The sequence below is a fragment of the Melanotaenia boesemani genome, chromosome 10, assembly GCF_017639745.1.
Source record: "Melanotaenia boesemani isolate fMelBoe1 chromosome 10, fMelBoe1.pri, whole genome shotgun sequence".
Taxonomy (NCBI): Eukaryota; Metazoa; Chordata; class Actinopteri; order Atheriniformes; family Melanotaeniidae; genus Melanotaenia; species Melanotaenia boesemani.
The window spans coordinates 12,838,425-12,866,209 of record NC_055691.1 but is presented as its reverse complement, the minus strand read 5'-3'; the positions used below and the strand labels follow the sequence as shown (position 1 = coordinate 12,866,209).

The 27,785-nt window shown below is 43.8% G+C and overlaps 1 protein-coding gene across 4 annotated transcripts; it reads left to right on the top strand.

Moving 5' to 3' along the window:
• Positions 1-607: 607 nt before the first annotated feature.
• On the top strand, positions 608-27,012 carry kiaa0513 (KIAA0513 ortholog). Of its 4 annotated transcripts, none has more exons than XM_041996101.1 (13): positions 609-723; positions 7,127-7,688; positions 8,857-8,956; positions 10,364-10,437; positions 11,414-11,484; positions 13,177-13,384; positions 13,471-13,511; positions 13,600-13,672; positions 16,995-17,072; positions 17,241-17,270; positions 21,520-21,600; positions 22,568-22,662; positions 26,093-27,012. In XM_041996101.1, exons 2-13 carry the CDS (start codon positions 7,273-7,275, stop codon positions 26,140-26,142), a joined length of 1,317 nt encoding a protein of 438 aa, XP_041852035.1. In that variant the 5' UTR covers positions 609-723; positions 7,127-7,272; the 3' UTR covers positions 26,143-27,012. The 4 variants fall into 4 exon arrangements, with proteins under 4 accessions (XP_041852038.1, XP_041852035.1, XP_041852037.1 ...); XM_041996102.1 differs by lacking the exon at positions 609-723 and adding an exon at positions 790-1,134; XM_041996103.1 differs by lacking the exon at positions 17,241-17,270 and having other exon boundaries at positions 611-723.
• Positions 27,013-27,785: the final 773 nt, after the last annotated feature.

Here is a 27,785-nt window from a genome sequence, read left to right as displayed (position 1 = left end):
ATATTTATAAAATTAAATATTTATGAGAAAGAAGGAGGAAATTTTAATGATTTACTAACTAAAAGGTAAAAAAATCAGCAGGATGAATTTAAAGCTGTGAAGCTGCTTCCTTCTAAACACAGAAGGAACAATATGTGATGAATATCAGCATCAGGGGAACAGACAGAAAGCAGGAATAGAATCTCACAGCTTCTAGATGGTGAGGAGAGAGAAATATTCACAATATGCACAATAACTTCCATCCATGCACCTTTAGTGCTTTATTATCCAGATTTCTGGCCTATAAATTCTCTAAACTTTTCATTTTGTTTGGCCATCACACTGTACAACTCCTCCATTATTATTAAAATATTATTAAATAAATACATAACATACATAAAATAAATCAATAAATAATTCTGCTGTGTGAAGAAAGTGTTTAGAAACGTTCTCTGTGAACAGAGTTCAGTTAAATAAAACAAGCAGAAAACTTCCAGTTTGTTAAACTCGTAAACAAACAACCAACTAGTGAAGAGAGAGGGAGGGAATATCCGGTAATCTTCCTCTCTGAGCAGCCGCAGCGCTGATTGGTTCTCCTTCTTCAACGTCATTAGGTTCCCCTGTAGTCGCGTCCATCTTTGTGCGCAGGCGCAGTTGCATCAAGACGCCAGGGTAGACAGTGCTCATCCTCCAGGCAGGGACGGTGCAAGCGTTGCTTTCTCTGGTGACGGCGGGACAGTTTCTGTACGTACAGCTTTAACTTCCGTCTTCTTCTCCTTAAATATGGCTTTATTCAGCCAGGTGGCTGTTTCATGGCTTCAAGGCCAGTTTTTTCATGGCACTTCTGTCTGAATGGTTCAGGGGTCGAAGCGGAGGCTTCATTCTCGAAAGGTTTTGGTTTTTCGGGGCGTTTTCTGTGTTTGTCTCCATGAGCAGGTAACCCACCTTGACTGGTAAGGGTGGGTTACCTGAGAAAAGGTTCCACTCTCACGTCCCCTCTGTCCTCCAGGAAACGTCAGCTCTTTCTGTTTGTTCAGCGCCGCTTCCTACCGCAGCTGTCAGTGCGCACTGAGCCAAACCTCGTTGAGAAAAAGCGCAATTTAACGTTCATTCAGGTCACCGACGAAGAAGAAGCCACATCTAAAACCCACTAAGGTACTTTTTCAGCTGTGTTTCTATTCGGCAGGTGTTTCATCGACTAAGGACGTTTCATTTCTGATCAGATCAGACTTCTGCCCTTTGTCCATATGCAGCTTCACCAAACGGATACAAAAGTGGGTTATATTAAGAGGGAGAAGTGCGCGTTTTCTGTGGCGTCAGATAGAAGATGCTGGACTGGAGAGAAGCCTCAGCTGATCTTTATGAAAGGATCTGAGATGCAGCAGATGGTCACACGGAGCTGCAGCAAAAAATATTCACCACAGTCATTATTTTATGGATTCATTTGAAGTAAAAATATGAATATTAAACATATTCTGACTTCTCATGTTGTATTCATGTCAGAGTCAAACATATGTTGGTTTACATGGTAAATTTTAAGGGCTATGTTGCAAATATGTAACCAGGTTCTTATCCTATGCAGAAATGGGAGAAACCATTTATATCCAACTAGACCCATGGATCAGCATTCTGATGCATTAATCCTGTTCCAGCCTTTTTACAGGTTTGGAAAGGATCAAATTATTTCTGAGGCTGCGCTTCGTCACGCTGACAAGCAGAGACAAGTCTTATCTAGATGTGCACATGGAGGACGGCTTCCTCCCAGTGTTCACAACATCCATCCAGGCCCTGCGCTGTTTGTGTGCTGGCCTTGTGAGCAGCTGAGCTTTTGTTGTGTCTCGGCACCGTGCTAGAGGATGGAGGGAGGGAGGGCTGCACATCCTGCTGTACAGGCAGGCGTGATGTCTGAGGCTGTGATGAGAAAAGCTTGCATACAATGCTGCGCTGACCTCTCCGTGACCTCTCAGGCTGATGTTCCTACAGTTAAATGTTGGGTGTGATGCTGTTTATAAGGTTTTACTGCAGCTCATCTGATGAGCAAACACCAGCTGCTTCCCTGCAGGCAGAGCAGCAGATCTGTCCACAGCAGTAAATCACTGGTTACTTCTCTGCTGTTTAGCATGAGACTTTTCCAGCTGACAGTCATGCAGAAGTTTCCCACACTGCTGTACTTCCACATGTTGGTGAACCGAGCTGATAAAAGTCCTGCTGGGCTGTAAACACGCCAACACCCCGCTCTGATATGACTCCTCTGGAACAGACTGAGCCAGCGCAGTTCATCTGGAGTCCACATTCCTGAAGCTGCAGCATCTAAACACGACTTCCTGCAGCAGGCCCTGCAGTGCACCCTCAGCCACATTCTGGGAAAACAATCTAACTCTGCTTTTCAACCAGAGGTCCCGGCTAATAAAAGCTCCGCTGCAGCTTTCAGGAGAAATCCTCGAGAACCAGATCATGTCCTGCTTGAAACTCCCTATCCAGTCCTCATGTCTGCACCTGTTATCGATCAATAATCCTGCAGCTTTCTGAAGGTCTTCAGAGACTGTTGGAACTCCTTGTGGTCGGGGTTTCAGCCTGATTCAGGCCCGGTTTACCAGCTGAACGTCAGAAAGAAAAGAACAGGTGTGATGATGAGGCTGAGCTTCAGTCAGCTGGTCTGGACGTGGGTCCGGGAGGGGCTGCAGGTCGCGATCAAACCAAAAGGAGTTTTACTTCATCTGTTTTAGTTATTCAGGTTAAAGGTCACATTTCTATTTATTTTAAATTCCTCCTATTTATGTGGCTCCATTTTATTGTTCTGTCAGCCAGATGTTTTCATTCTACAGATGTTTTATACTTAGATGGTAGCCAGGGATGGAGGTCTTGTTGGTACAGAATGGGGTCTGGGCGGGTACGGAGAGGGGATATAGGCTCTGTGTGTGTGAGTGTGTTAAAGAGACACTATGAGGCGTGTTTTAATCTCCTGTTATATACTCTGGTGTGTGAAGGCTTTAAATGTAGTTTTAATATGCAGGATTAGTTTTATTATGTAAAGCACTGTGATGCTTTCTGCATGAAAAGGGCTCTATAAATGACATTTGGTCTGATTAAAGGTGAGAAAAGTCTGGAAATAGTCTATGTATTTTAACAAACCTTTTACAGGGGTGTGAATACTTGTTCTGTCCTGTAACTCAGTGCTAAGGGAGATGCATTCACTGCTGCTGGTTTGATGACGTCCCTGGAGACCTAGGAATCAAACCAGCTCATCTTTCATGGAGAAGCTGAAGGCTTGTGGGTCAGCGAGTCCCAGGATGGGTATTGGTTCCAGCTGAGCTTTATTCAGGTCTAAATGTGGTGTAGTGAGCTGAGACGTTGTGCAGCGAAAGAGCTTTGCATCGGCTGCGTGCAGCTCATCGCCGGGCTGACTGGGATAAATGAACTCCTGTCTCGCTCTCTCTTTCTTTTTTTTTCAGTGCAGCGAGTAATATTTCCCCGGGTGGGAGAGGCTCGGGGAAGTTGTGTAACAGCATGGGCTTCCATGTGTGAATCATGCTACATGCAGCGTACACGGGGGATGGGGAGGCAGGATGCTCTGATCATGCTGTCTTGTCCATCAAACCTCTCAGGCTCGTGGGGATTTGCAGTCATGGTGGAGTGGCTTGTATGTGATGAAGGGGGGAAGCAGAAATGCTGCAGCCTCACAGAGAAGGCTGATAACCGAGGCCTGTGTGGCTGCTGTCTATCCCGACTGGCCGAGGCCTCTGCAGCTCGCCAAGCCTCTGCTGTGAACTCTGGGCTCAGGAATCCTGGATTTGTCCAGAGGAAGCTTCTTTTCTGTTTCCGTTAGGAGAAATTCGCCATACCCATGGCTGTTCTGCACCTCAAACTCAGATGTTCTCAGATATAAATACAGTCCACCTCATTGCAGGGTTTCCCAGCAGAAGATGTTTCTTGACCAGGAGACACAGCCTACAGTCCAGTTATGGAGGGAAATCTCTCAGCTCAGGCATGCAGTGGCGGGCATAAGTTTAGGCACCCCAGTTCAGCAGCAAGTAGGAGATGAAATGACCTCCAAAAGGCAGAACCTTAAAGATAACAGATTCCCATTATATTTAAGCAGAGTCACATTTTATTTGAAACGTTTACATTTTTTATGGGAAATACAGGAAAAAAATCAAAGCAAAATTTTGGGGCTCTTGCAGAGTTAGTACTTAGTAGTACCACAGCTTGTAGACGCTTGCTGTTCTTGTTTGAGGGAATTTCCTCCATTTCTCTCTGCAAATGTCTTCCAGTTCTGGGATATTCCTGGGTCTGGTTCCTGGGTTTGATTCCTCGATCTGGTCCCTGGGTCTGGAAAACTAGACTCTCCGGGATTTTATCATATTGTCATGTCTCAGATAGAAAAGCTTCCTGAAATTAAAAAAACAAACAAACTCATTCAGTTTTATTGTATTTTATTTTGTAGGCTGCTGTTGGTGGTTTCATTTCCTGCCAGCAGCATTTCTGATGGATATCTTTACCTCTGGGCTTCACTGGCACGTTTCCAGTGTAAACGGCCTGAACGAGTCACTCTGAGACTTTTATTACTTTTTTCCCTGCCAGTAAAAGGATTTTTTAACCTGGGAAATAAGCAGAGATAAAATCCCACACAGTGGAATCTAAATGCAGCACATATTTGTGTTTTATTAGATTTTACTGCATTTGCAGGAGGAGTTTGGTTATGAAGAATAAACTCACCATCCTCTTCATCAGCTCCACCTGTTCTAGTTCCTGTTAGCAGAAACATCCAACCAGCCAATCACACGGCAGCATGTAGTCATGTAGACAGGGGGAAGACTACTTCCTGAAGTTCAACCTGAGCATCAGAATGAGGAAGAAAGGGAATTAAGAGACTTTGAACTTGGCATGGTTGTTGGTCTGAGTATTTAGTGGGTTTTCCACCCACACCCATTTCTAGGGTTTCCAGAGAATGGTCTGAAGAAGAGAAAATATCCAGCGAGCAGCAGTTGTCTGGACCAGGATGCAGCAGAAGACCACACCAGGTGCCTCCTGCCAGCTAAGAACAGGAAACTGAGGCTACAATTCACACAGACTTACCAACACTGGACAATAGAAGATGGAGAAACGTTGCTGGTCTGATGAGTCTCCATTTCAGCTCCACATTCAGATGCTAGGCTCAGAACCTGGCGGAAACACCATGAAAACATGGATCCATCCATCTTCTACTGTCAGAGGACCGAGCTGTTGCCTGGAGAGCGATGGCCACCGTGTGGAGGTGAAGCATCCTGGGAAGCTCAGCGGTGTGATGCCGCCCGCTTATTTCAACAAAAGTTACACAACAGTCTGATTCTGGAAAACGTCTGCAGATATGAGGGCTTGTTTGTGGTTTCCAGTCAATTATTTCAACTTCCTGTGTATCAGTAAGGACTAAAGAATAAGAAGGAACTAGGAAGGCCTGCTTTCAAAATCACAATCTAGAGATTTAAATCTGTCTCACTGGGGAACATCTGGTCAGCTTCTTTTCTCTCCTTTAAAAACTGATTTACACAAATCATTACAAGTCGGACCACAACACCTGCACGTCTGCTGATCTCTCTGTAGCATCTCTGTAGCCTTCAGTCTCATACCTGTCCCAGATGGACAAGGACAGACCTGGAGAATCATTAGTTACCCAGGTGGTTTCCTCACGATTCATGTTTTCATACCGAATTTTATTCAGTATTGATAACTGGCCTTGAACATGTGGTTCATTGCTAATCCTCCACATTGTCTTCAGGATCCTTGAAAGACTTTCCAGGAATAGTTCTTCAGGGTCCTTGAAGGACTTACCAAAACTCTTCTTTGGATGTTTCTGTTTTTGTTCCGTTCTTTGTCCAGATGTTCCCACACTGCTTCAGTTATGTTGAGGTCCGGGTTCTGGGGAGGATCCTTCCCCCCATCTGACCCAGTGAGGTCCGGGTTCTGGGCGAGGATCTGTCCGTCCATCAGAACTGTTTCCTTTGATCTTCAGTCCAGTTAATGTGACATACCTCAATGGCTTCCTGACAGCCACATTTCCATGGAGACCATTTGTGATGAGGCTTTGGCCTACAGTAGATGGCTCAACTGGAGGTCCAGATGCACATCTCAGGTCCTGGTTTTGGTCTTTGCTAGATTCAGATCCTGTTCATCTGCTGTAGATGGGTTTTAGACCTGACTCTTCTTCTTTGGTCCTCCAAAATGTTCTGATTGTGTCAGCTTTCTATCTAAAAATAAGCAGCTTTAAAGTTGAACTCCTCCCCTAGTTTTGTCCACATTTAAATAATCTCTTCACTACACCTGGATCCTCAGTTAAATGAAGGCAGCAATGTTAGATGTAGGGCTGGGCGATATGGCCTAAAAATAAAATCTCCGATTTTTTTATAACCAAATCCGATTTCCGATTTTAATCGATTTTTTTTCCTTTTCTTTTACAAAACATAAATAAACTTATTAAAAACATTCATTTGTTTATATAGATGAATGCTAGCAAAAATAAAGCATATAATGTCATAGCTCTTCCACCATATAAAGGACTTCATATCTTACATTGAAATATGCGACACAATGCATCCGTGATCTCTTTCCATCTGGATCCTTATCATACAGGATCCACTGCAGAAATAATTCCCCTGATGAAGGTTGTCTCCTAACTAGTGTTTGTGCGTTAAGTTGATTTCTGCATCTCATAGAGCGCAGCATTTCTCACTGCAGTTATACGCACAGCTAAATCCCAGGCGTGAGTAAAAGGTCACTTTACTGAAAATCTGTCAGACAAACACCGTTCTGGTGTGGAGGGAGGGCTAAGTCTGCTGCTAACTAACTATGGAAAAAAATCCAGATTTTCAAAAAAATTAATCTCCAGAAATGGAAAATTCGATTTATCGATTTTATCGATTAATCGCCCAGCCCTAGTTAGATGTCAGGTTTCTTTTAGCAGAACCAACGATGAGTGGGATGTTTTCTTCAGGAAGACAGGAAGTACATGTTGTAATCTCCAGACGTCTCATGTGATGTCCTCAGGACCAGCTGCTGGAGTCAGCTCTAAAAGAGGCTTTTATAAAAAGAGAAGATTGTAGGGTAACATGAGACAGACCCAGACGTCCTCTCGTTGCCTCCTGGCTCTGATAATTCTCTCTGTTGTCCACAGATGAATCGATATTGAGAGTCAACTGGAGGTCAGCACCTTTTGGGATGAGATGTTCATCTCAACCAAATGAGGGATGATGACTCGAGGACGTCTCTGACCACCAGTCAGCTCTCTGAAAGCCCTGCTGCAGAGTTAGAACCCAGGAGATGGATTCCAGCATTGAGCGTGTGGAAGTAGACAACCTGATCGACTTTGACCAGCTTCCAGAGTCCACGTCTCTCAGCGTAGACCAAGGTCAGCACCAGGACCACAAAGACGCCTTCTCACCCGAGCCGCCGTCCTCCAGAGACCACCAGCAGCCATTACTGCCTGAGCCCATGGCGCCAACAAAAGCCAGTCCCCACCATTACCTCCACCCAGAGGACAGTGGTGATGGTGGGGACCATGACAGCGACGCCACAGAATCGGCAGACAGCGACAACGACATGGGCCAGCTGTCGGAAATGTGGGACCTGAGGAGGTCATCATCTTCATCCAATCACAGCGGTGAGGACGCCGATGCCGAGACGGTGGAGAGGAGGCAGTTCATGAAGGCTTACGTGGAAAATGTTTTCCACGGAAAGTAAGTCCAGACTTTATTAGTTAATCAGCTGACAGGAAGTAGCACATGAGACAGACAGGAAGTAGCACTTGAAATTGGCAAGAAGTAACACTTGAAATTGACAGGAAGTAGCACCTAATACTGACAAGAAGTAGCGCCTGAGACTGACAGGAAGTAGCACCTGAGACAGACAGCAAGTAACACCTGAGACAGACAGGAAGTAGCACTTGAAATTGACAGGAAGTAACACTTGAAATTGACAGGAAGTAGCACCTAATACTGACAGGAAGTAGCGACTGAGATTTACAGGAAGCAACACCTGAGACAGAAAGGAAGTAGCACCTGAAATTGACATGAAGTAGCACCTAAGACTGACAGGAAGTAGCGCCCGAGACTTACAGGAAGTAGCGCTCAAGACTTACAGGATGTAGCACCCAAGACTGACAGGAAGTAGCACCTGAAACAGACAGGAAGTAACACCTGAGACAGACAGGAAGTAGCACTTGAAATTGACAGGAAGTAACACCTGAAATTGACAGGAAGTAGCGCCTGAGACAATGTGCAATCAAAAGATAAATTCAAGTGATCAAACTTGTTTATTAAAGTGCCAAATGAATTAATTTATACATATATTAATATTTTACCATATTTCTTTATTAAAGAGCGTAATAAAACCATTTCAGCGTGAAAGCAGCTGTTTTTATGTATCAGCGACCTGCAGCATAACTACGTCATAGCTGTTTGTAACAAACTGTGAGAAAATCGGGTAAAAATTTTTGGAGTTGCGATGATTTTAGTTGGGCATACACCTTAGAAATAAATGCTTTGGAGGCGCATGGGAGACCCATCCAAGATAGCGGCCGTGTTGATCGTCAGCTCCAATAGGTACGAGGCGTCTACATATGTTCATATGAATAAAGGTATGCTCCTGTCTGTAATTTTACAGACATTTTGTTTGTTTTTTTTTATTGATGTGTTATTTATTTCTGGCTCAGTTCAGCAGGCTGAAAAAGAAACCTTTTCTTCTCCGGCTCCAGGCTAGGTCCCGGAGCTGGTAGCAGCCGTCTAACCGTGCCAATCTGCCTCTGATGGATGAAAGAAACTTTTGCATCCTCTCTACGTTTGTCAGCAGCATTGGCTGCATTCACTCTCTGTTAATGACCGCTGTGCTGTGATGCTGCTCTTCCAGACAGGACTTTGACCAGGAGGAGAAGGCTCGTTTCGGAGAGCTGTGCGGTGGAGAGAATGGAAAAGGCCGGGAGTGGTTTGCCAAATATGTCAGCGCCCAGGTGAGTGTGAAGAAATAACTTCTGTTTCCAGAAAGCATGGAATCAGCGGCAGAAACAGGACACATGTCAAAGACAAACCCAAACCCTCTGAAACATCTTCATATTTTTCTGTTAAACATTTTACAAAATTCTTTCTACAGCAGCATGCGAAGGTTTGGACACCCCTGGTCAAAATGTCTCTTACTGTTAACAGCTAAAAAAAGACTGAGCTCCAGAAGGTTTAAATTCAAAGGTGACACTCTTTTCATAGAACATCATTGTATTATTTTTGTTTTGTCTGCTTTCACCTGGAAAAGTACCAGAACCCCTGGAGGTTTGAGCTCTCAGACCCTAATTAGCCTTTTAGGGTTACGGCTGGTTTTACAATCGTAGTTAAGGAAGGTCAGGTGATCTGACCTTTTCCCTCAGTCAGCTGTCATGGCGTCCTCTAAGACTGTTCAGGCTGGCAAAGCAGGAGAAGGCTACAAGAGGCTAGCAGACCCAGGAACCCTAACCCAGGAATCAGACCCAGGAACCTGAAATAAAAAAGGGAATGTGTCATCTTTAAGGTTCTGCCTTTTGGAGGTTGTTTCATCTCCTACTAAAGGCCCATGTATGCTGGACGCAGAAGACGGACAGTTTCGTTCGTCTTCTGCGTCGTTACGTGCATAATTTGGTCCGTTTTCAGGGAGCTTAGCTATCCGTTGCTTGACGCAGAAGACGGAGCAATACCACGGAAACCATGGGGGCAGTGCTGAGCAGAATAGCTGACATGCAACCATCGAAAGAAACAAACCAGAGAAGAAGAAGAGGATTAAGAAGGGAGAAAAAGCAGAAGAATGAAGACGAGGACAACTAGAAATTGTGCGACCTTGTGAATAAAGACTATATGTGAGTGTTTAGGGCGTGTTGGGTGGTTGGAAACAACTTCATAGCGAAGCATTACTGCTGCTAAACGTTGGCTTGCAGGAGTGAACTCTGAACTCAGCACTGCCCCCTGGTGGAGGATCTGACTTAACAACCATGGCAACATAAAGCATGCATGGAAGCATGAGGATGGCGACGTATGACAACGTTGGAAACGGATGGTGCTGTTTACATTCGTACAGAGCAGAAATGGGCCTTAATGCAGACCAGGGAGCCCAAAGTTCCCCATTAAGCAGTAATTAATCTGTTCACCCTGAAAAAAATGATCAACAGAATCAAATGAAGATAACTCAAACGACAAAAACAAATGTATATATTAATCCTGGACGGAAGATTTTGTAGACCATAAATATAAACCTGTAGGTATAAAACGTGACGTAAATACTGTCATGGATCTTGTATCGTGCTGGTTCTGGGGTGCTGGCATGGAAAATTATTACATTTCATGTTAAAACTGCAGAGCGCTGTCGGCTGATTAACTGTGTGGTATTTTCTTTGCAGCGATGCCACTCCAAATGCGTGACCGAAGCGACTTTTTACAGACTGGTCCAGTCTTTTGCTGTCGTCCTGTTTGAGTGAGTTGATCTGTTGGACCTGGTCTCATAAACCTGCTGGTTCTGTGTGAACATGTTCCTGTTGCCTCTTCTTTCTCATCATTACTCATCAGACTCTGCAGGGCCCAAACACGATTCTAAGCCATATCTAATAAGATGAGAATACTTGGTCACTGGGATGGAAAGATGGCCAGTTTACTGGTAGTACATTTATTTATTTCATTTAACCGAAACAAGGAAAAATGTTACCAGATCTTGTTTAGTGAGTGGCTGCTCATGCTGCCACCACAGCAGGATGAAGAGAAGATTTTTAAACATGCCTTTAAAAACTGCTGGAAGTAACAGACTCCACTTCATCGCTGTGGTATTCGCTGATGGTTTTTATCCTGATGCTGTGCCTCTGAACCCTTTAAAGGCTGGCATAATATCATTTTTTTCAAATATGAAATACTTATTTGGTCTTTTTAACACATTGTAAGTAAAGAAAGAATGCATATATGCATGGTTTTTTGCCATGTGATACATCAGAATAATTGTATTACAAAAATGTCCACCAGGGGGCAGACGTATGAGATTCTATACACAGGGATTTTAGTAAAGATTTTACCAGAAGGTGATGCAGTTCTCAGAAACTGTATGAATTAACTATGATACAAAAAAGCCAGATTATCATTCTGCTGCCACAATGCTGGACAGGACAAGGTGAGGGAAAAACAAAACCTCTGGTTTGTGGAATGGTTCCATATGTAGAACATTGCCCCATGTGGCAGTGGAAAGCTATGATGTGTATTTTGAGATCTTGTGGAGTTCATACATGGATGGTTTGGTGTTTGCAGTAGTTTCAGTGTTCTGGCTGATTGCTGGCTTTCACATGATTAGTTACAAACCACCGTAGGTCAGAAAGAAGAGTGGTCATCTCTGAATGTAATACACTAAATTCCTGTAATCAAACTGGTTACTGAAACTAAACCTACTGATTATGAATATATGTTTACAGATGTTACCAGATGGACGACTACAGCCCGGCCAAGAACCTCATGACCATGTGCTTCACGTACTATTACATGGGTAAGGTCTGACTGTCCATATACATGTGTCATGTTTGTCATGGAACATTCCCACCCCATCCTCCTCTCAGTTTAGATTACATTAGACTAAATAAAACTGTATTCATCCCTTTAGGCAGGTTCACTCAGGGAAATGAGTCCCAGCAGCAGGTACTTACATTTCTACACGCTACTCCATCTTAGCTTGTCTGACATGGGTGGATCCTGACAGACTCTGTGGTGTCCCACAGGGCTGTTTTCTGGGGTCCTGGTTTTTCCTATGTAATGCTGCCCGTGGTGCAGATCGATAATATATTTTTTGCTTTTGGGTGCTGGGTTTTTAACTTGAAATTTCTACAGCTCAGTCCTCGATGACTTGCAGGCTGCTCGGAATGATGCCACCAGCCAATCATAAGGCCAAAGGGATCAACTATGTTCGCCTCATGAGCCACATTGTTCAGTTTGTAGTCAGATTAAAGATTCCGACTGAAATGCTGTTTACTGCTAGCAGGCTGCGGGTTTATGATGCACCAGTCTTGGTCAAGGTGTGTCTACCTGCTTTGTGCTGCCTTACTGTGGACTTTAAGTCTACCTTGGAGTCAGGAGTGGTACCCTTCAGCTTAAAAACGGCCTGGGTGGCAGCCACCACTCCTCTAGTCTGCACACCTACCTGACTCTACAAATACATGTCAATGTCAATCAGGCTTCAGAATACACCATGACACAGAGACCACCCTCATCAAAATAACTGGACATCCCCTCTCTGGTCATATCAGCATCACAATCCTCCTGGACCTTTCTACTGCCTATCTAATCACCCTTGCCTGGGTGGTGCAGCAGTCTCATGGTTTCAGTCCAACCTCTCCACCCAGACTCAGTTAGGCTCCTCCCCCGCTCCTGCCACAGTTAACCAGGGTGTTCCCAAGGCTCAGTGCTCAGTCCCCTTCTCTTCACCATTACATGCTCTTCCTTGGCCATGGCCATTATGCTGATGACCCTCGGCTATATTCCAGCATCAAACCCTCCACCCAGCTACCCCACAATCCCTGCTTCACTGTCTGCATGAAAATAACACCTGGAAGTCACACGGATCTTATTTTTTTAGCTGTTATTCCCTTTTATAAAGACACATTCTTATATGTCTCAATGGCTGGACTATAAACACATACATTTTGACTCTTGTGAAACTTAAAACACATCTTGTTGACTCTTGTGTTGCGCTAATGGAAGACACCGTGCAGATGAAGTCCTCTGTGCTGATTCAGGGCGTGTTACCACCTTGGGTTGGCCCTGTGGTTTTTCTCTTGCAGCAACATCATAAATAAATGCAGCGTTTGTGCTGATGCAAGCAGGAAGCACTGCGTGATTAGTGCATGCAACACATCAGCATCAGTCTGCAGGCAAATCTGTTAATGTCTCTCTTGCATCACATGAAGCAAACCTGCTCTTCAGGCAGCTTTGCTGTGTCTTAGCCGGTGATCTAATTACTGTATTTTTAAGACTGAGTGAGTTACAGCTGGATAAAGTGAAGCTAAATGCTTCAAATTGTCCTGGTAAGCACCTGTGGGATTAACGTGGCTTCAGAAGCTGAACAACAAGCAGCTGCAGGCAAATTCTCCAAGTCAGGTTAACTTTCAGACCAACTTTACTCAGCAAACTGCTGGTTTTATAAAGATTTAAAAACAAAGTTCTCATGTAGATATTTCCTCCTCAGGGAAGTCGCAGCCGTCTCCATCAGAGCTACTGGATCGTGGTGGTCCTCCACCTGGTCTGGACTCCTACATCAACAAAGCCAATTCCTGGCTGTCGGGGAAGAAAGACGCCGCTGAGCGCCTCCTTAAAAACACATCTAAAAGTGATGTGAAAGGCTTCTTCGGCGGCCTGGAGAGCAAACTGAGAAGCTCAATAGCCCCCAAGTCTGAGTGAGCAGATCCACCAACTCCTCTGAATCCTGTTCATGAACCAATTCTAATGTTGCTTTGCTCCTCACTGCTGATCGTCTTTTCAGGGATGGGGAGGGTCCTGTTGAGACCAAGCCCAAATCACCAGGTACAGCACACCAGGAGTCACTTTGCTTTCTTTTCCTCTTCACATACTTTTTGTTTTTGAATCTGAAAACATGTTTTCTCCTCCACAGAGTCAGACGCTCCTGAAGAAAAGAAAGTAGAAAAGGTGTATCTGTACACTCACCTGAAGCAGCAACCCATCTGGTGAGAATGGACACAGGAAATAACGCTATGAGTTAGATGATGAAGAAGAAGTCATGGATAGAAAAAACAAGGTTACAGCAACACGCACATCGACAGATCACACCAGGCTCATGTTCAGCAAGCAGAGCTGCTTAGTTTCATGTAAAACCACAGCATACGGGCCATGGAAGGGCTTTCCCACCTTTTCCTTACAGCTTATAGAGCAGCATCTGAGGATCCAAAAGGTCTGGAGTCAGAACCAGAACCAAGAGGTTCTGACATGTAAGTGGGCCAAATCCTCGCAGTTTTCCAACATTTGGTTAATAAACCGGAATAAAGAGCAAAACAGCCGCTTGCTGCTTGGAAAGTCCAGTTTTCAACCCAGCTTATTATGGTCCATTTATAGTCCAAATCCTTCATATGATCCACATCAGTCCAGTTTATCTGTTCAGGACAGAAATGACCAACGCGTTGGGTCAGATCTTCTCTTTGGTTCAAGCCTCCATGGTGGAGAAGAAAACCCTTTTTTTCTAACAGGTGATGGTCTTTTCATCATGATCATGAAGGTTCACCTAGTACTAATCTTGGGTCCAGGGCTGGTCATTAACCCTGGCTGGACATTTGCTGCTGCCCAGCCTGCAGCTGGAGGAACATGGACATTTAGCTTGGGTGATCGAACGCGATCCTCCTGCTGCAGAATCCTGTTTAGTTTGAACTTGTTTTGGATTCAGCTGCCCTAGTGCGACACCTGGCGATTTTATTAGGCTACAACTTTAAAAACAGAGATCTTAACTTGGACTGTGATGGGAACTGGTATCAGTGGTTGTGAGGGACCGAGGCCAAGGATGAAGAGAGCACAGGAGGTTTTTCAAAGAAAAAGTCTTTTGACATTTAATTTTACAAAAAAAAAACAACAAAAATACAAATTCCTAAGTAAAAGTTCTGGGCCCATAAAAGAGGTCAAATAAACAGATCAACATAAGGAACTGAAAACTAACTGACCTAACAAACTGACACACAAGGGAAACTATATACACTGGCTGATCAGACCATTTTGACACAAGAGGGAAATGCATAAGGCAAGGCAAGGCAAGGCAGTTTATTTGTATAGCACATTCATGTACAGGACAATTCAAAGTGCTTTACATAAAACAAAGATATTACAGATATTTAGAATAGTAAAAGGCATCAACACATAATCAACACATAATCACAATAAAATAATAAATTACATTAAAATGATTAAAAGCAAGATAAGTTAAAAAAAAGTTACCGTGCAGATTTCATGCATAGGCACATGAGAAAAGAAATGTTTTTAACCTGGATTTAAAAATGTCTACATTTGGGGAAAGTTTAATCTCCACTGGCAGTTTGTTCCATTTGTTTGCAGCATAACAGCTAAATGCTGCTTCTCCATGTTTAGTCTGGACTCTGGTCTGGACTAGTTGACCAGAGTCTTTGGATCTAAGAGCTCTGCTAGGTTTATATTCTCTGAACATATCACAGATGTATTCTGGGCCTAAACCATTCTGGGATTTGTAAACAAGCAGAAGGGTTTTAAAATCTATTCTGTGACTGACTGGAAGCCAGTGTAAAGATTTCAGAACTGGTGTGATGTGTTCAGATCTCTTAGTCCTGGTTAAAACTCTAGCAGCAGCGTTCTGGATGAGCTGCAGATGTTTAATGCTCTTTTTAGGAAGTCCTGTTAAAAGACCATTACAGTAATCCAGTCTACTGGAGATGAATGCATGGATGAGTTTCTCTTGGTCTTTCTGGGAAACTAAATTTTTAATTCTGTTGATGTTTCTGAGCTGGTAAAAAGCTGTCTTAGTGACAGCTTTGATGTGGCTGCTGAAAGTCAGATCTGAGTCTATCAACACTCCCAGGTTACGAACTTGGTTGGTGATTTTAAAAGCCTGAGTCTCCAGGTGTTTGCCAATGCTGACCCTCTTGTCTTTGCTACCAAACAGAATAATCTCAGTTTTGTCTTCATTTAATTGTAGAAAATTCTCCCTCATCCAGGTGTTTATTTGCTCCAGATACTGACACATTAAGTCTATTGGACTGCAGTCATCTGGTGACAGAGACACATAAAGTTGTGTATCATCTGCGTAACTTTGATAACTAATGCTATAGTTCTGTAATATTTGACCCAAAGGGAGCATATACAAGTTTAACAGAAGAGGTCCAAGGACTGACCCCTGGGGGACTCCACAAGTCATGGCCACTCGCTCGGATTCATAGCTGCCGATCGTAACAAAATAACTCCGGCCAACATAACCATCTTCAGCTAACTTAATAAACTTAACTAATTCACAAAAGAACTTAAACAATTTAGATTCATAACTCATTAGGGAAACAGAAATCTAAATAATCATACTTCTACATAAAGAACAAATAAAGTAATACAAAACAATAGAAAATCTAAACCCCTCTCCCACTATCTTTTTGCAAGATGGATGAGTCCAATTAGGCTGTAGCCTCCTCAAAGGAGATCCACCTCAGCTGGGACTCTTAGCAGGCTTGGGCCTCCCACACAGCAACTTCCCCAGGAACTAGTAACTCAAAGAAAATTCATATTAACTGAAAATAAACCAAACTAACAAGGTGACAAGAATGAGTCAACTAAAAGTGTGCACCCAATCAGTTACCCCCCCCCCCCCCCCCCCCTGCCAAACTTGCTAAGAAAAATGTGAAATATAAAAGAAATGGTAAATATTACAAATAAAATGATTTAGCTAAAATGAAGAAAAAGGTTACCAGACCCGGCTCAATGTGTGTGGCTGCCTAGGCGGCCATCACAGTGGTATACAGCTGCTCTGGTACCAGTAAATTCTAATAATGTAACCGTGATGTGGTTGTTGCTGAAGCCACTGTTAAAAATAGCGCATCAGATATCCTTACGGTAGAGAAGGCAGATTTATATTCCATCTGCAGAGCAATGACACGAGGTATTGTGATGAATAAAGGCAGAACCACAACAGATACTTGAAAAGATATCAAAAAGCAAATGTCTCGAGAATAGAACCTAGAGGTACTCCACAAGCAACTGGGCCAAAGAAAGAGGGACAGAAGAAAGCGTGTTAGAAAAAATAAGAGTTCATTTGTTCATTAAAAAGCTGCTTCATCCAAACTTCTGTATGTTTATCTAACTGTAGTGGAGCAGAGCTCATGTTTCCTCTCTCCATGTGTGAGTTTAAATTAGATTCATGTAGCAGCAGCTGTCCCCATGTTGGGACCAACATTGAGCATGCACTTGATGATGCGCCTGGAGAAGCTCCAGGTTGTCTGCCGTGTGATCGCCACCGTTAGCCGTTAATAGCTAATGTTGTCTTCCTGACAGGCATACGTTACGATTCTGGAACGCAGCGTTTTTCGATGCCGTCCATTGTGAGAGGGAGAAGAGATCTCCGACCACCAGGTGAGTTGGAAAAAGAGGCTGTTCTGTGTGTTTCTGTGAGGTATAAATAGAGGTTGGAGGTGATGCACTGCTGTCTCCCTCCACTCCTTCCTCTCCTCTGTAAGCTTATGTTGCCCTCCTTCTTTAACCCTTTAACCCTTTGTCCTCTTGTGCCGTGCTGCCGGGCAGTGGAGTGCAGGATGAAGAGAAAGACGAGAGGTCTGTCCTCATTTTGTCCGCTGCCCTAAAAACAAAATGACTCTGAGAATTACGGTGGTAGCAAAGATAAAGATCGGTGACGGTGGAGAGAGGAGTAAATCTGAAGGGAACATGTAATGCATGCGCATCCCCCAAAGAGACCTGGATGGGTGGGAGCAGGTTTTGAAACGCGGCTCGGAGGCAGTGTGGTTTAAAAATGGCCGACTCTTGTGCTGCTTTTGGACAGTTGGAAAATAAAATGTCAAAGACAACATTAAATGCTAAAATGTATTGAATTAGATGTAATAAAGTGAGTAAACCTGCTAATATATAATATAATTTTCAACCAGCCTGAACCAGGTGCTAGTTTAGACATCACCATCCGTTTTCATCTTCATGAGCTCGAGATACAATCACATCGTCTCTAGAAACATCAGTCCAGCTAGTGTTGTTTAAAAAATCCATACCGAGAGACTGATCAATACTGAGAGTTACAAGAGAGGATCAATAACAAGGCGCCGTCTTCAACAAAAACTGCACACAGCAGTTCAATTCAGCTTTATTTAAACAGAAGAAAGAATAAAGTAAAATAGATTAAAGGAACCAGTTCTGTTTGTCTCACACAATGTTCAGGATGTCGCAGGAGACTAGCGAGTCACTAGCGGTAGCCCAGTCAGTACCAACATCAGGCTCAGAAGGTTTATTATTTAACCATTGAAAGGCAGCTTGTGATCATCAGCAGGTTTTTGTTTCATAGCACAGACGTAGTAAAATGTCTGAGGCTCATTCTGTTGCTTTAAAAATTAATAACTGCATTAAGTTATGTTTTTCTACAAGATATAATAGTATAGATATGAAAAGGTTTGGTTTAGTAGGTAGGAAAAACAGGTTTTGCCTGATAAAGATGAAATTTTGGCCCCATTCAGTTTGTCATAAAAAGTTTAGTCCCAGACCAGATGGACCAGGTGCAGGGGGCGACCCTGGTCCACACAGACAGGAAGCTGGAAACACAACTTCCTGCTGTGTGGATGGTAGAAGCGGGGATCCCTTCGGGATAAATCCTGCATTGTTCCTGCTTCAGGAAGCATCGTTGCTACGGCAAATGGCTGTTCCAGCCTATCTGGCTCTAGGGTCTTGGTCCAGTCTATGTGGTCTGGATCAGAAAGCGGCTCACACATCTTGCAGGATGCAGTAGAAGCGAGAGCCTAACAAAGCTGCCGAGAGTGATGTGTCTTCATTGCAGGACATGGTCTTTGCAGAAGACCGGGCTTTTTTGGGACTTGTCCACAGATGGTGTGGTCTGGTCTCTCTGCAGAGACCAGACTGAAAACATTTTCTGGAGGCTGTGTAAATAAACCAGATCTGTCAGCTTTCTGTTTTTATATTCAGGTCCATAAAAAGTTCTGCTTAGTTTATTAAAGCTTCCAGGAGTCTAGAAGAAAGTCGGTTCAGCTCTAGAGAGACTCCGGATCAGATCAGATGTTTCTTTCACACGGGTTAGAAGTAAACGGAGAAAAATCTGATGCTGCTGTCTAGAAAACAGAAGATGCTCTTTAGATTTCTCCTCCTCAAACTGAAGGAGCCGTTGCTGGGAATGAGCTGAAAGCTACTGCTGCGTGTTTTCAGCTTCCTGTGGTGAAACGTCTTTGTGTCCTTGCATGTTGCTGTGGTCTGATGCTGCCTCCCATCACGCCCACAGCGTGCAGAGCCAGCTGGGATAATGTCTGCAGTGTATTTCCATCCAGAAGGTTCTCTCACATGCATGTTCACACCATGACTCTGCCTCCATCTGCATGCTCCCTTTCTCTGTAGCTGTGTGCTGCAGACTGATGCTTCCCGTGGCACCAGGGGTCGGCTGAAACTGATCCGGTTTGCGTCAGACTGAAGTGAGACGAGATGGTCAGCTCACTCTGAAGCCTAAACATGAGCCTAATTCCATCAGTTTCCTGCCTCCATGTTGGCGGCTGCAGATGAATTTCATTCCCTCTGATACGAACCTTTACGTTTGTGTTGGAGCGAAAAGCCTGGATAAGTAATAAACAGCCATTTGAAAATCAGGTGGAATAAATGTATTTATTTAGCAAATGATGATCAAAGCATTAAAGGATCTCGTGTTTATTAAATTTCATGTGGTGAAATTTATTTTAATTATGTGTAAGTTTAAAAAAAGGGCAGTATAAAATATTTCCTGCTGTCAAACAATTGGTCTGTTATTGCTATTTGAAATAAAAAAAATAATTTTATTTTTTAATTAGTTAAAAATAATTTTAACTGAAGCATTTTTAAATTTGAATTTAAGTCAAATTTAACAGGGTTTTAGACTAAATAAATAAAGTATTATTGTAAAATTAGCTTATAAAGCCATGTTTGAACTAGTTGTTGGCTCATTGGTCTCCGTGTTTGTGTTCTCGTCCATCGTTTTTTTATTATTCAGTCAGGAAACTCTGATGTTTACAGGATTTCTGAGTTCAGACTAATCCACCTGGAAGAAAAATAAAACCTGTATGAAGTGTTTGGTGGGCATTGAAGACGACTGTTATCCTCCCTGGAGAGTTTTCCCAACAAAGACCATTTTAGAATCAGGTCTGGGGGGACCATGAAGGCACCCAGACTTTCTCTCACATTAATGTTAAATGTGCGGATCTGATTCCTTTACGGTTTAAATCCTGTTGCCGTTCCACAGGACCCCCCAGAGGTATCAGAGCAGAGGTGTCCTCCCCTCCTAACGCCTACAACACAGGACCACACCCAGCTCACACTTCCACACGGCAGAAATGCGCCGCCTCAACGGGGATTTAACCAAGAAGATTCAGACTTTAGTCCAGTTACATAACCTGCTTTATGATCCCTTTATTAAGTAAACAACCCTCCAAATCATCCCGTTCACGCTTATTTCAGCCTGGTTTTTTGTCTCACTGTGAGAGAAAAGAAAGTAAAGTTCTTCTACTTCTCGTTTCTCTTGGAACGAGACAAACACTAGATTAAATCAGTAATAACTGACCTGATTTCTGTTTTACACTGAACCCGCCGTTCATTCCCTCCACGTTCATATAGTGGTGGTGGTGAAGTGCATGCATGGCCAGGTCCTGGCATCCCTACGCTGCACCGAGGGCTGAGGTTGATAAAGGACCTGGAACGAGTGTTTCGCCACTTTCTCTCTCTCGTCTAAAGCCCAGAAATGTTTTCTAATGCTAGGAAGTTGTACTGAGTGTAATTATTTTACTGCACCAGCATATTATTTAACCTGAATCTTCTCAAGTTAAACATTTTGTCCTGTTAGCTCATTTTTACAATGCATTGTTTCTGGGGTTTCTTGAAGCAGCTTTTACAGCTAAAACTGGCTGTGAAAATAAAATATGATCTTAAACAGTCTCAGTGAGAGGATTTCATCTGATATGCTGGTAAAAATGACCCGTTTCAGGATTTAGTAGCCAAGAAAGAAATAAAAGATGTGATTCCACATTCTGCTGTAATCCTGATTTACCTCTCTAAAGACCATGAAGACTTAGATTGTTAGACTTGGTTGAGCAGCAGATTTTAGTAAAATCCTATTTTTTTATCCAAAATGAACCAGTTTAAACCTGCTAAAAACGCCGGTCACAACCTTAAAAAGCAGGTATGACTCTGAGGTTGGCAGGCTGGGTTTTATTGTTTTTAATTGGCTCAGCTCAACAGGACAAAGAAGAAGCTGCCTGCTGTCCTGCAGAGGGAAAATCAGTTAGTCTCCTTTATCATAAAATGTGTCTTTTCCAGTCAGAAGCCAGAAGCTGGCAGGAGCTGGTGCTTCTTTTGAGCTTTTTCCTTCAAATAGATTTAATCCTTCATTTAAATCTAAAGAGGAAAATGACCCCTGACATCTAAAGCATCAACAGCATAGCAGGATCCACATGAGTGGGAATGAGGCAGGAAAGCATTTCCTGCTTCCTGTTTGGTTTCATCTGCTGGTGCTGAACATTGGTGATTCTTTGTGGATGAATCATTTGCTGATGGCTGATTCATGTTTACCTTCTGCCGCAGTGCAACATGAGCCGTTACAGGGATGGATGTCATTAAAATCCCCCTGTATGCACATCATTTCTGTCCTTTAAAAGAGAAATGAGGAATATTTTCCATCAGATTGATGCATTGTGACAGCCGTCGGCAGCCAGTGCTTCTGCACCAAAACCACAGTGTTGCATGCTTTTGCGCTGAGCCCCATCCCCGACCCGTCATTGTGGGCAAGCTGAATGGCGACTGGAGGTAAAGGCTGACCCGAATGTCTCTGCTGCAGGGAGAAATGGTGTCACATGACGGAGAAGGAGAAGGAGGACAGCTTCAGAATGGATGAGAACATTGCATTCGGCCAGCTGGGGTAAGCGAGCTGCCACGGACGTGTCAGACCAGCTTCATTCATTTCTAGACGTGAATTACTGAGATTTTATTTTGATCTGAAGTGTTTGTTTCTTCATATTCAGACGTCAAGTCCGTCTACACCAGCTGATCTCAACCTTTCCAGTACAAAGTGACCCCCGGCCCAATTCAGATGCTAATGCTGTATTAGTTTAATTAGTTTCTCGATATTTAGACTCTCAAGTCAGGATTATTAACACAAAACTACTAATTATTATCAAATTATTAGCTTTTACTGTAGCAAACATAGGCAAGACTTAACCAAAGCCTAGTGGTTGGCTAGCATTGGCCAACCCTGGCTAGCATTGGCTAGTGTTGGCCAACCCTGGTTAACGTTGGCTTACACTGGCTAACCCTGGATAGCATTGGCTAACACAGGCTAAGCCTGGCCAACCCTAGCTAGCGTTGGCCAACCCTGGCTATCATTAGCCAACCCTGGCAAGCGTTGACAAGCGTTGGCCAACCCTGGTTAGTGTTAACCAACCCTGGCTAGTGTTGGCTAACACTGCCTAACCCTGGCCAATGCTGGCTAGCATTGACCAACATTGGCTAGCATTATAGATAATAGTGATATCTCTCCTTTTTTTGACTGATAACTTCTGCAGTCCTCTAGGTGGCGCTCTAGGTGAAGCTCTAGGTGGTGCTCTAGGTGACACTCTGGGTGGCACTCTAGGTGGCGTTCTGGGTGGCGCTCTAGGAGACGCTCTAGGCCCAAACTTGGAAACCACAGAAAACCACAAAGTAGAAGTTAACAAACAGAAACACAAAAACAGAAAATGATGAAACATGTTTTAGAAAATGTTTTAAACTCTGTTTTGCTGTTTTTATAAACTTTATAATGTGTTTGTTTTATTTTTCCTCTTGTTTTGGTCCTTATTGCTGTGTTGTCCTCTCCGGGCCACTGTACCTTTGTCTGCATGTGATTTCAGGACGTTCACTCACAACATGCTGGCGTTCGGGCTCAGTAAGAAGCTCTGCAGCGACTTCCTGAAGAAGCAGGCGGTCATCGGGAACCTGAATGAAGGTAAAACTGTTGTTCCGACTTCAGATCAGAAGCATCTTATGGAGGCGGGTTAGGAAATGGAAGCAGCTCAGATCCCAGCTGATCTGCATGCTAAGGAGACTTTACAGGATAACTGAACCATGTTTGTGAATGTAGTAATGGAGCTGGGGGCTTCCTGTGATAACAGACAGGACTCTGGGTTGCTTCGCTTGATGTGCCCCGAAACAACTGATGGTTTGATGAAGAAGGAAGGAATCCCACCCATAATGTTTTAAGACTCATCAGGACACCAGCCAATGAAGCTGATTATATGTAGATCAAACTTGCCAATGGTCACAGAGCAGAATGGCTGACACGTGACCAGCGAAACAAACAAACTAGAGAAGAAGAGGATTAGGAATAGGAGAAATAAGCTGAAGAAGATGAAGACGAGGACTGTAAAAATTGTGCAAGCTTATAAAGAAGACTGTGGGGCATGTTGGGCGGTTGGAAAAAACTTCATAGTGACGCACAGATCACGATGATTATCTCCAGACATGTTATGATAAACCAGAACCTCAGCTGCTTGTGTCCAAATTTTATGTCTTATGCTGATGATGCCAAAACACAGATGTCACTAACATCCGGATCCGGACCCAGAACCTGTCTCATAAGGACCCAGACCTAAAATATAAAATCTGTGAGGTGCTTTTATTTTAACTGGCCTTTTGTAGTCTTCCCGGTAGTAGGCAGGAAACACGCAGACCAGCTGCGATCCCATGTGATGCACTCAGCCATTCAAGTCTGTGAAGCAGCCTGTGGTAAACGTTGCAGCACGATGGCGCAAACAGGCGAGATTTTCAGAGGCAGTTAAGAAGGCGGTAGAAGGAGAAAGAAAGCAACTGGATGAAACATCACAGAGCCACAACGACTGGGCCAGAGGAAGACAGCAGTGTTGCCAAGTCGCCTGTTATCAGCCACGTTGAGCTAGTTGTTCTGTGAAGTCGTTCGTAAGTATCGTCAGTCGCGGGTTGTAGGCTTCTGGGCTTGTGTTCCTGAGGCTAGGTGCTTATTCGGACGTGTCCTGCTCCTGTTATGAAGCCTTCCCAATTCTCTCACAGTTTTCCACAGTAAGGTATAACCCATGGATGTAGAATGGGAAATGTGAACACAACAGTCCTTTCTTTCATAAAGTAGTGTCAAAAGCCCCATTTCCTTGGTTACCGCAGCCATCTGAACCGGCACGCCCCCACCCACATGCAATGCCAAGGATGCAGTGGTGTAGAGAACACTGCCACTAGACTCTGGATCAGTGGAGATCCGTTCCCTGAAAGGGATGAATTGTGCTTCACCATCTGGTGATCTGATGGAAGAGTCTTGGTCTGGTGGTTGCCAGGACAACGGTGCTGGTCTGCATTGTGCCAAGTGTACAGTTTGATGGAGGAGGTATTATGGTTAAAGCACTAGAAATAACCTTGTCAATTTAATCCTACTCCTTCTCCACTACTCAGTTAACCATCAGTCCCAAACATATTCACATTATACATATAAAAGTAGAAAATAAACAAATTAAATAAATAAATCATTATGAGTACAGCTTCTTGTTAAAGACCTCTATCCTCCCTGTACCTGGTGTTGTAAGCTGATGCTGGAGCTCCACCCAAAGTGGTCCACAGCCTCCCTCCACAGACAGAACTACTACAATGTTTTCATTTTCTACATGAGGGGTCTGTGGTCCAGAACGCAGAGGCGTCTGATCCAGAACGCGGAGGGGTCTGTGGTCCAGAACGCAGAGGGGTCTGATCCAGAACGTGGATGGGTCTGTGTTCCAGAACGCAGAGCCCACCTACACGTATCTGTACTTGTGTTTTCTTGTTTTTAAGGTTTTAAGCTTAATGATAACTATTTTCTGTCAGACCGCATTTTCAGTTTGCTCATGTCAGCAGTAATCCTCCCCAGTAGTTTCTGGAACCCCCAGTAGTTCCTCTAAACCCCCCAGAACAGAAACACCAGTGTCATCTGCCAATAACACTAATTTTAACATGTTTAATCTTTTCATGATGTCACTTATATAAAGTAGAAACAGGTTTGGACCTAATACTGACCCCTTTAAAGCCACTGATGATGACATTTGCTCTGAATCCAGACTGACTGTCAGAAAGTCATTGATCTTTGTTTATCAGTGAGTCTGATCTGTTATTGAATAGTTTTTCGAACATTTGGGAAACTGTGGAAGTAGAGACACTGGCCTGTAATTAGTGAAGTCGATCCCAGTTTCATACAGCGGAGCAGCTTTAGCCATTTTCCTCCTGTTAGGAAACATGAGGAGCTCCAGGTGGAAGTTAGAGCTGCTGAAATCCCCTCTACCACCTTTTACTGCTTTCATACCAGTGTCATTAGAATCAGTGGAAGTTTTATATTTATTTACAATATATATTATTTCCCCTTCCACTGCTGTGAGGAACATGGGACTGGGAATTCTGGCTATAAGGTTTACATTCCAGTCCTCAAATAACAATGGATCAGGAACTTTCTGGCCAGGTTTGGTCCAACATTTACAAAGAAATTAAAGCTGCTGACTTAATCTATGATGCTGGAACCAGGAAGGAAAACCTTCATCAGAACCAAGAAGGAAAACTTCCATCAGGACCAGGACCAGGAAGGAAAACCTCCATCAGAACCAAGAAGGAAAACCTCCATCAGGACCAGGACCAGGAAGGAAAACCTCCATCAGAACCAGGATCAGGGAGGAAAACTTCCATCAGAACCAGGGAGGAAAATCTGGTTGAACTTGCTGGACTTTACCAAGGCTGCTCCTTCTCATGGTGTTCATGGACAGGATTTCAAGGTGCAGCCAGGGAGAGGAGGGGGTCTGGTCTGGGAACCTCAAGGAGAGGATGGGGGTCTGGTCTGGGAACCTCAGAGAGAGGAGGGGGTCTGTTCTGGGAACCTCAGACCGCATCGCTGTGAAAAGTGAGCTTGTTTCAGGAGGAGGTCGGACTCAGGTGATGAGCCACTTTAGCCTCCAGGGCACCGGATGTGGAGCTGCTGCATCATCATCAGGATGAAGATGAGCTGCTTCCAGCATCTGGTTAGGATGCCTCCTGGTTGTCTAACTTTGGAGGTTTTCTGTGCCTGTTCTACTGAGGAGATGCAGGGAAAGACTCCGGACCTGACGGAGGGGTTACGTGTCCCTACGGACCTGGGAAGATCCTGGGAAGACCCAGGAGGTGCTGGATAGAGGGGTCTCTGTTACTCCGTCCTTTACCTGTTGCATCTGCAGCCCAACCTGGGCTAGCCAGAGGGAATGGATGGAGGTGTTGGTGGTGTCCCAGTTATGATTTTACTGTATGTTGGCTCCAGGTTTTCTCAGGGTTCCAGAACCCGGTCTTTGATTGGATCCAGTTTAAAGCATCTTTTAATCACATTCTTTGTAAAAAGAAAACTAACATGTTTCTCTCTCTCTCTGCAGAACAGTACAAGCTGCTGACTGACCACATCGAGAAGATGGCGGCGGAGTGAGCCCACCCACCTGACGCATCATCTCTGTCTCTGCTCTCTAATTGGTTGTTGTTGCTGGACAAACGAGCCAACCTGCAGCATCGAGCCGTAGTATCCATCAGCACCGCGTCCTGGTCCAGCAATAATCCCAGAAACGCCATCACCACCACAGAAAGTCCAGCAACCCTCTGGTCTCAGACTGCGACTCATCCAGCTGTCAATCTGAGCAATAAGAGTTCACCTGTAATCTGAAGTCCTGAAAACAGGTCGTTGTGGTCAGTAAAACATGTCTCCTCCTCCAGGCTCTGTAATCAGGCTGCTTTTATTGTCTTATATCAGGAAGATCTAAGACTTCTCATCCCTGCAAAGTGCCTTCCTCCCTCTGATGTCACTGCTCTGATATCACCGCTCTGACTCCACTGTGTGATGTCGTCGTCCTGCTGCATGCTGCATGTTTTTGTCGTGACCTGGTTCTGCCACCGGGGGGCAGCAGTGTGGTGATCCAGACGCCCCCTCTGGTGTGGATCTGTGGTTAGAAGTGTAGAACCCGTAGATGTGACGTGTGTTCTCATTCTGTGTTGGTGTGCAGTGGAAATGTGAAACTCCCCCTTAGCCCCATGCACGAGTCCACCTCATTCTGGAGTCCATTCAAACTTTATTTAAACTGCAAACACATGACGGTGTGGACTTTAGAGGCCCGAACTGTGTGTTTTACTGTGTTTTACTGTTGCAGCTCATTTTAGCCGTTTGCACTACATTTAGTTTCATTCTGACTCCAGATCACAGCTGGAATTACAGTTCACTGTTAAATAAATGTCCTGAAATCTAAATGTGTGAATAAACTGTGTCAATATCATTTAAAATATAAAAATGTTCACCATGTAAAACTTACTTTGTGTCATTTTTCCACATATGTTGCTTTTTACAACACCTCCTAAAACATGTTTGAAAACCAGAACCTCATCAACACATTTTATTCTCAGTAGAAGACACCAACACATCAGAGGATGAAACTGAGACATTTCATCATGTGATGGAAAATATGAGCTGATAGTGAATCTGAGTGAGAGAATCAGCAACACGTCTGGAAAAAGTTGGAACAGGAGCAACAAAAGGCTGGAAAAATAACTGGTACAAACCAGAAACACCTGGAGGAGCATTTGACAACTAATCAGGCTAACTGGCAACAGGTCAGTAACATGACTGGGTATAAAAGGAGCATTTCAGAGAGGCAGAGTCTCACATGGAAAGATGGACCGATCTGAGACAAACTGGATCTAAAATGTGGAACAATTTCAGAAAAATGTTCCTCAGACTTTGAAGATCCATCATCTACAGTGTAAAATATCAGAAATTCAAAGAATTAGGAGGAATCTCTGTGTGCAGGGGACAAGGCTAGATGCTGGTGATCTTCTGCATTAAAAGCAGACATGATTCTCTACTGGAAACCACTGCATTCAGACTTCATCTTCCTCCGATTCTGTCACTTCTTTAAGTTTTGAAACTTTTATTTCAGAGAATAGAATCTGAAGTTTCATTGTTATTTTATTCTTTCACACACAAACTTTTTCACTTGTTAAAACCAGTAAACTCTTCTCTCATGACATTTTCTTAAACTAGCACAAAGCTGTGTTTACTGACTTTGTGCAAACATCATGCTAGAC